Source organism: Mesitornis unicolor, unplaced genomic scaffold, assembly GCF_000695765.1.
Source record: "Mesitornis unicolor isolate BGI_N332 unplaced genomic scaffold, ASM69576v1 scaffold20697, whole genome shotgun sequence".
In the NCBI taxonomy this organism is placed as follows: Eukaryota; Metazoa; Chordata; class Aves; order Mesitornithiformes; family Mesitornithidae; genus Mesitornis; species Mesitornis unicolor.
Genome location: NW_010196023.1, coordinates 16,944 through 25,441, shown reverse-complemented (window position 1 = coordinate 25,441; position 8,498 = coordinate 16,944). Strand labels below are relative to the sequence as shown.

The following is an 8,498-nucleotide window of genomic DNA, read 5'->3' as shown; positions in this document are numbered from 1 at the left end:
ATTTTTCAGTGTTGCTATAGCAAATCTCCATGGCAATGACCCTAATCAGGGAAGGGGGGGATGCAGGGGGAACGCATGCTCAGAGTGGCTGCTGGAGCCTCGCCTGCTCGGTGCAGCTACTCCAAGGCTCTGGGAGCAGGCGAAGAGGAAGAGAAGGTACTTGGCAAACTGGCCCTTGGGGCGCATCGCAGGCCCGTGGCGTGTCGCTGCAGGGATGTGTGCATGTGGGTCTGTGTGTACATGTGGGTCTGTGCTTATCACGTCTCGTCCACTCCTTTGCTGGGAGCAAACTGCTGATTTTCTCCTTGTTTCAGGCAGGGAAGAAAGCTTGAATTATTGATGGGAGCAATGGCGTTGCCGTCTGTCTGGAGTGTGGCGCGTGTGGCAATCCCGTTCGTCCTGGTGGTTGGGCTGCTGAGCATCAGGCTTGTGGGGGCCGCCCAGGACTCTGGGAGCATCATTCCTGCCGAAAGTACGTACCTGCCTGCGCACCCATGCCCTCTCGCTGCACCCTGTCCCGCTTTGCTTCCTTCACTTCACCCACAGCAGCCGCACAGCCCCTCAGCTCCAGGGGGAGCATCGCGTTGCCTGATTAGTGAGGGAGTAACGATGAATTTGTAATGCACATGAAAACACCACTTATAAAGTTAGCAAGGAAGCAAAGGATTGGTAGTTATTTAGGTAAAAATACTGACTGCATACTATAATTTTCATCGGAGCTTGTTTTAAAGCTCTTTGATTGTAGTTAAAGCTGCTTCTTGAGAGTTTTGTTTCCAGATTTGCCATGATATATATGACATCCTTGCTAGTCTGGATATTGTTCAAAGAAAATTTATATTTATTTCTGCTAGGGCATTACATTTTGCTTATTTTAGTATTTGGCTGAAACAATAGGTCAAGTTCAACTTTCTTGTAACTACTATAGACTGACACAGGGGAAGTTGACCCAAACAGTATTTGTAAAACATATATAGATTTCTGAAATCCTGCTGCTATTCTGCAAAGCTGAAAAATAAATACATGACAGACTGCCTTGGGCACGCTGTGGTGCTGGGAGCTCTGAATTTGGATCACAGCTCTGTATTCTCTTCCTCTGTCATTTTGAGCAAGTCTCTGGTTAAACTTCCTCAGCTCCAAAATAAGGCAACAGTTCAAAGATAGGGGATGGAGTCAATGTTCTCAGGGTGTTTTGGTGACAGCAAGCAGGAAGCAGCCACTCATTAGAAACTTAAAATATCCACTGGGAGAAAAAAAAAAAAGGAAGGTAATTGGATACAAACCAGTCTGGTTCTTAGTCACGCTTACTATGTATCACAGCTATCTGTTTACTTGACTACCAAACTATTTAACACAAGACCTGATTTAGTCACTGCATTTTATTCTCCTGTAATTCCATTACTAGTTTTCAAATACATCTATGTGTATTTGATTCTACAGAATTTAAATGCTGAATTCCCTTATTTTTCCATTCTCTTTTTATTAGTTCTAAGTTTGTTCTGTTCTAAAACAGACCATATCTCCATTTTGTGTTTCTGGTTTATAGGCATTGCTTAAGTTTAATAAGTTTTGGGAGAAAATTATGCCTTTTGTGTGTCTATGTTAGCAGAGGCAAGTAATTTTTGGGAAAAAGTATATAGTGGTCCCTTGTTCTGCTTGTGTAGTGGAAGCTCCCATATAATCAGTGGAACAAAACTCTTGGCCAGGGTGTCTGGCCCTGTCTGAAGGAGTTATCTTTTTGATAGCCTGTGGCCAGGCTGCTGAGACCCTTGAAGAGCCCTGGAGGAAGATTCCTTCTCTTGTCCTCCTTAGGACACTGTGGATGCTAAAAGTCTGCATGGGGTTGCAGAACTGCTTGGGTAAATTCAAGGAAAAGAAAGGGCTGGAAAGGTCTGTTAGATGCAGCAGCAGTTCCTCTGGCTCAGGAGCTGTGCGCTGCATAGTGCTGAGGCCTGGGAGAGTCTTTGGGATCACATCCCTCCACACTTGCCCTTTTCTTGTGCTCTTTCATGGACATCCTTTGTTGGCCACGAAGGCCCAAGTGCCTATGGATGTTCCCTGGCATGAGGACCTGTTTGTAGTGCTACAATGGTCCCTGGCACACTTCTGTCTGTGACAGGATGCCATTTGCCTATCTAGAAGACAGAATTTACTGGTCCAGAGATGAGCTGCCCCATGCCAGCTGCTCTCAAAGTTTGGGGATGCTCCCAGACACATTTAATGTATTGCAAGAGATGTAGCTGATGGGAGGAGGAGCACTGGGCCAGGCAGACCTTTGGTGTGACCTAGTACAGACATTCCTGGAGCTTTTCCTGCTTGATGTCAGCTCTACTGGCTATTTCCTACCAAGGAGTTGCTGGGCACTGACCCATTTTGGGGGCAGTACTACTGCAGCACATGCGCACACCTTTCCTGTTGCTGGTGCTCATGTCCACACTGGTCAGCCCAGGTAAAATGGTGGCTGTGTGATCCCAGGTGACCCACAGAGGAAAAGGGGTACATGTTCTTGACAGAGACATATGATGTACATGGACTATACTAAGTGTCCTTCTGCAGGGCAGACCAGTGGAGCTCGATGATTTTCTGTGTTCCCACGTGTGCAGCACAGGACTGGGAACATGCCTTGAGCAGGAGCAATCCCTCATGGACCACATAGCGCTACAACCTCTCTCTCTCACCTGGTGGGAGAAATATGTCCCTCCTGCAGCACCAGGAGAGGGGCAGCAACACTTCCCTGCAAGTGTGGGAGGTGCAGGAGTCACAGGAGAGTGAGTCAGAGCTCTTCTTAGTGCTGCAGAGAGATCCTGCCCCGTGTGTGGTACCGATATCTGGCTTGGGGCACCATCACCTGCTCTCCACTTGGCACACTTTCTGCCAGTCAGAGAGCCAGGCCCAGCTCTTTATGAATAATGCTAATTAGCAGTGATTAATCACACTTTATACACAGCGCTTTGCATATACAAAATATTGTTCAAGTATGAAGTGGTGTTACTAACATTTGTGGATTATTTTCTTTAAAGTTCAGTGCAATCCACTACAAAAACCTTAAGTATTTTTCCCAACCTCCCATTGCATTTCTAGTCCAGATCACCCACTGTGAAAGCTGAAATGTGGAATTTGAAGAACAGAAGCTGGTCAGTCTGTTTTCATTAGCCAAGGTGCATGAAATACAAAGAGTAAATGCCATGTGCATGTGAGGGAAAGTAAATTAGACTTCTACAGTGCTTTCAGTTCCAGTTTTTCACCAAGGAGAAGCCAAGACGCATATTTTAAGCCCTCCTCCACCACTCCTCCCCAGACACACAAAGACACATGCAGTCTTCATGCTGACAGGACCCATTTAAAGAATTATAGCTGACTCTTGATAATTCTCATTATGTTAATCCACAAACCTGTTAAGTCTCCCTATGAATGATAGCCTGTTCCCAGCTGTCAGCAAGGAATTAATAGCACTATGCCGTACTTTGCTATGGTGTGACTGAAGGTTTGGTTTCATGATTGCTGTAAGCTGATGTAAGCTTCTTCTGCCTCTGCCCTTCTCGTCCCCATAACCTGTCCTCCTGTCCTTGCCCTGTTTCTTGTTCTGGCCCCAAAACTTGGGCATTCAGGGTTTGATCTGGAGAAAAAACAATCAGTGATCCAGTTGGCCAAGCAATGGCATGGTCACCCCTGCTGTGAGCAAGGGAAGGTGTGGGAACTCAGAGCCAAGGACAGAAAGAAGGGTGGGATTGCTCCTGTTGGCAACAGCACATATTTAGATTTGTTTAAAACCTTTGAGGAAACAGACTCTTACACATCCTTATGCTGGGGAAATGTCCATGGGCATTCTACTGAAAATACTGAACATGAAGGGAGATTAAGTCCAGCAAGACAGGCCATCACACCAGCCCAACTCTTCAATCTGGAGAGGAGACATCAAGGCAGGAAGTGATGGGGAGCAGCAAAGTCGTAAGTGGGACAAAGATGGTGAATCTTTTATAACTGTCTCTTCCACTGCAAAAATCGCAGGCAGGGAATTAAAGCAGCAGATGTTAACTTCAGAGCAGACAGGAACTGTATTTTGTGCACTCTCTGGACAGCTGAGCTGGGGAACTCATTGCCACAGGATGCTGCAGATGCCAAAGTTTACATGGATTCAGGAAGCAACAGAGCAAATTAGTGTGTCAGAAATTCATAGAGGGCTTATCAGATGCAGAAACAGTAGCCAGACTCAGGATATCCTCCAGCCTCTTGGTAGTCTAGAAGAACATTGATCGAGGCTTATTTTCATATCTTCCTTAAGTAAGTATCTGCTATTAGTTACTGGAAGAGTCTGGCTAGTACAATAGCTTCAAAAGCTCAGCAAGAGTAAGGACTTGGGCAGCTCTGCTGGTAAAGATCCAAATGTAGTTGTAGGCTCCAGGTAGAAGTGTATTGCCCCTATTTTATTTGGAACTGCATTCAAGTTGCTCCATGCTAGTGCAAGCTGCATGACAGAGAGATCAGCACTGCCCTTGTTCAATCCCCAAAGCAGATGGGTGCTCTGCAGGGCTGCATGGGTGGCGGAGTTCATGGCCACCTCCCCAGCTGCTCAGCACCTCCTCCCAGGTACAGCCGTCCTCTCATCTGCAGCGGTGCTGCTGCCATGAGTCCTCCCTGCGCCACTGAAAGTCAAAATGATGCACCCCATCCTGGGACATAGCTGGCTAAGCAGAGACAGCTGTGCCTGGAGAAGGACCTTCCACCAAGGAGGACAGTATAGGAAATTATATTACACAGTGAATATCCCAACATGGTGAAACTGCCTGCATCTGCACTGCAGCTTTGAAGAGCAGTGCCATGTCAGGACCTTGGCCTGTGCTGATCCAGGACACATGGAGCTGTATGGGCAGGTGTCCTCAGTGCCACCATTTTCCTGCAGGAGCTGCTTTGGTGCCAGGGCAGCTGCTTCCACAGGGGTGGCAGAAGTGAATTAACCACTTGGCATGGCTGTGCCATTCCTCCCTGTCTACATAGGAGCACTTGGCTGCTGTGAATGATCCCACACGGACATGGCCTTCATGAGGGCCTGGGAAAGCCTCTGGGTGGCAGGTGGTGACTGACTACAGAATTCATGGCTTTCCTCACAGATGCTTCCTCCACAATGCTAGAGCAGGAGACATTAATTTATGATCTGTAGTGTGTTTTTTCTCCAAGATTTAGAGAACAATGTTAGTGACAATCACTTCAGGGTGTGCAGCCCATCACTGAGGTGGAGCTAGGGCAGGGAGCTCTCTGAGAAGAGCACAGCAAGGGGAGGGAGCAGGCCATGGCACCAAAGGAACAATGGATTTGTTGACAGCAAGGATGCAGGTTCTTTCTAAGGGCTCTGCTCCCTGATCTGAAGTGAAAACAATTAAATTACTGAACTACTGAAAACAGGAGGGGGTTGAGTGTCTTTGAAATGTGCTCAAAACCACCCTGTTGCCACTCCTCTCAGGCCCAGAGAGGCTTTGTGAGTGGTGCTGTTGTAGAGGTGGGGACTTTGCATCTCCCCATATCCCTGTAATTAAATCCCTGGCTTGATTCCTGGGTCTCCCTGAGATGTGAGCTGCATGGAGGGGAGATGGAGGAGGATGGGGGGGAGTGAAACACTCCCTGATCAGGTCAAAGTCCCTAAGGGGCCTGCTGGGGCCCAAAGAGCACTCTGGCTGCTCCCATCCATCAGGCCCATCTCAGAAGGTCCCAATGGCAGAGGGTGCCAGGCATGGGGTGCTACAGAGACACATGGCGACCCCCCAGCTGTCTCAGCAGCAGCTTTGCACCCTCTTTGCTCTGTCAGAGCAGTGCAAGTGGCTGCCTGCGGATTTCAGTGCTCCCCCCAACATGGGGGCTCTGTGATTGATGTAAAATGTCCTCTCTCCCCATTCCCTCTGCATTTCCTCCAGTATCTGTAATTTCTTCTGAAAAAGAAAAGAAACTCTGTGACTGGACAGAAGGGCCTACGATCACTGCAGGGTGAGTCCTGGCAAAGCAGAAACACCCAGGTCCAGAAGTCAGCTGTTTTGGTTGTTGTTCAGTCCCTTCCTCCTCCTCTTTTCTGCCTTTTCCCTGCCCCTCTGTGCACACACTGGCACCAGCTGCAGAGCCAGTGGGATGCTTTGCATTCCTGGCAGGGAAAAAATACAGCAGCAGGTGAAAGGAAGCAAATACAGATCTGGCACTGTCCCTTGCCAAGCTGCTCTGTAAGAGCTCCTGTAGGAACAGACCTGCCTGTCTGATTTCCGAACCACTGCAAGCTGCTATTTTAAGTATTATCAGTTGAGAATTAACCCATGTCTGTGAAGTGTTGAGGATTTCCGTTTTAAGAGGAGAGGCTGGGGGCTATGCATAGCCTGGGCTATGTTCAGAAGAGCACACACAGCAAAATTCTCTTGTGTTTTTGCTGGTCCTTACCCATTTGCACAAGGACAGATACAGCCGTGTCCACAGGCAGCCCTAACTTTGTAAAGGTGCAGGTGTGGGTGCAGGTAAAATTGTTTTTCTCCTGGTGTTATAAGGTCTCCGAGTGTACCCTCTCTGCACTGCCACACTCCAGATTTCATACTGTGACAGTGATGTCTTCTTCTGTACCTTTTTCCAGGTCGTCCCTGCGTTGATTGCCATGCGTTTGAGTTCATGCAGAGGGCGTTGCAGGATTTGAAGAAGACAGCGTATAATCTAGACACACGGGTATGTGTTTCTATAGAAATGCTTCTACTTAGGCTTTATCTCCCAGTGGCCAGGTCTGCCTGTCTGTGCTCAGCAGACACGACATCTCTGCTGACTCACTTCCATTCCAGCAAATAGGATTGCACCAAGTACAGATTATTTTTCACAGGCTGGAGAGGTTTGTTAAAGATCATCTCGTCAGACTTCTTGCATAACAGGCTAAAGAATTACCCCAGACAGTCCCTGCATCAAACAGAGAAGGAAAGAAGATGTATGAAGGGAGAGGAGAACAGGAAAGATGATTTACTCTTTATCTGCGCTGTTCACTGGGCAGGAGCAGAAAGTGAACAGGAGAGCAAGGAGGTGTCAGACAGAGCCAGCAGAGAGGAAAGGGAAGCACATATATTCCTTGCTCATGGATAAATACTCTGTGAAAAATGGGAAAGCACATTTACTCAGGCAGTTATCACAGCACACAGGGCACTTCGCAGCTTCATAAGCCAGTCTTGTTCTGCAGAGGTCTCAATGAACAGCAAATGAGGGTGTGTTGATTGTGCAGCAATGCATGCATACATGGGTTCATACATACACACACTGACTGGGGTAGAGGCTTACCACAGGGGTTCCCATGCTGTCTGAAGCTTGCAAGAGGCAGGAGGTCTCTCACCTCCGAAAAGCCCCCCCCAATATGTCTAGTCCTACCTCTCCTTCCATAGCAGCTCCAGTAACACCAGCAACACGTAAAGCAGCCTGTGGTGAGTGAAACCAGTTCACAGCCATATTTCCCAGTTCCTTTAAGTGGCCTTTTGACCAGCACCCTCTCTGTTGGCAGGTGAGAGGGGCTCCTTGTTCCTCTAAAATCACACCTTGCTCAAATTTGCATTCACAGCAGAGTCAACCAGAGAGACGTAAATCAATTACGTGTCTCAAACTGTAACACAGGAGGGCAATTACATCGCTTTGCCTTTGGTTTCTGGTGACCTTGGGCAATCATGTAGGTCCCCACACAGTAGGTTTGGAGTGCCTTTAGCTTTTCCTATCAATAGCAAACTGATTAGGGCAGAGCTCTCAGTGCAGTATGGGTTACACTGCAAAACTTTCCCATGCACTGTGGTTCATACTAAATAGCTGCTAAGTGGTAAAGTGTGAACAGAGGGGTTTCACCTCCAGCAGATGTGCTGGACTGTGCTGGAGCACAGCAGGATTTCACCTGTTTGGATTATGTTCAGCTGAAATGTGTTGTGCCTCCTCATGACAAGCAAGACCTTGTGCAGTCACAGCTGTGCTGGTTCTCGTACTGTCACCAGGCTTTACACGGGCAGTTAAAGGAGGTTCTAAATTTCTAAGTTGCACTGGGAAGGTGTTTTTTTGAATGCAATAGGGGCAGCACCATTCCTTAACTCCACTTACAGAGATATTCAGACATGTATGTGTTGGATATCCTATATGGAGGGTGGTGGGAGAATACAACCCATCAGAGAGCAATACTGTCTTCTCAGAGGTGAGGCAGAGTACAGAGGGTAAAGCCTGTCCCAAAGCACCTCAAGATAAGCTTCTGTGAGGACCTGAACAGGCTGGAGGTGCCCAGGCACTGGTTCAGACATCTTTTGGTGCTGCAGAACAAGGGGCACAGGAACAGGGCATCACCAAAACAAAAACAACCAGTTATCTGAAACATCACCCGCCCTTTGACGGCTGTGAGTTTAATACTACTAGCAGCCCCATGCAGTACTGTTCCTATCAGGGACTTCCCAAGTCAATGCCAACAGGGTCATATTTAATTTTTGTAACTGATGTTTCTCACAGTCTTCCAGTTTACAATCAAATGCTCC

The 8,498-nt window shown here is 47.7% G+C and overlaps 1 protein-coding gene across 1 annotated transcript in view; it reads left to right on the top strand.

Annotated features, from left to right (window-relative positions):
- Positions 1–324: 324 nt before the first annotated feature.
- The window catches only part of LOC104543657 (neuropeptide-like protein C4orf48 homolog), a 9,951-nt gene continuing 1,777 nt past the window's right edge, over positions 325–8,498 (top strand). Inside the window, exons 1-2 of the mRNA XM_010188318.1 lie at positions 325–472; positions 6,599–6,687. Of these exons, the coding sequence (XP_010186620.1) occupies positions 340–472; positions 6,599–6,687 (222 nt within the window). The 5' untranslated portion in view covers positions 325–339. The remainder of the gene's footprint in view (positions 473–6,598; positions 6,688–8,498) is intronic.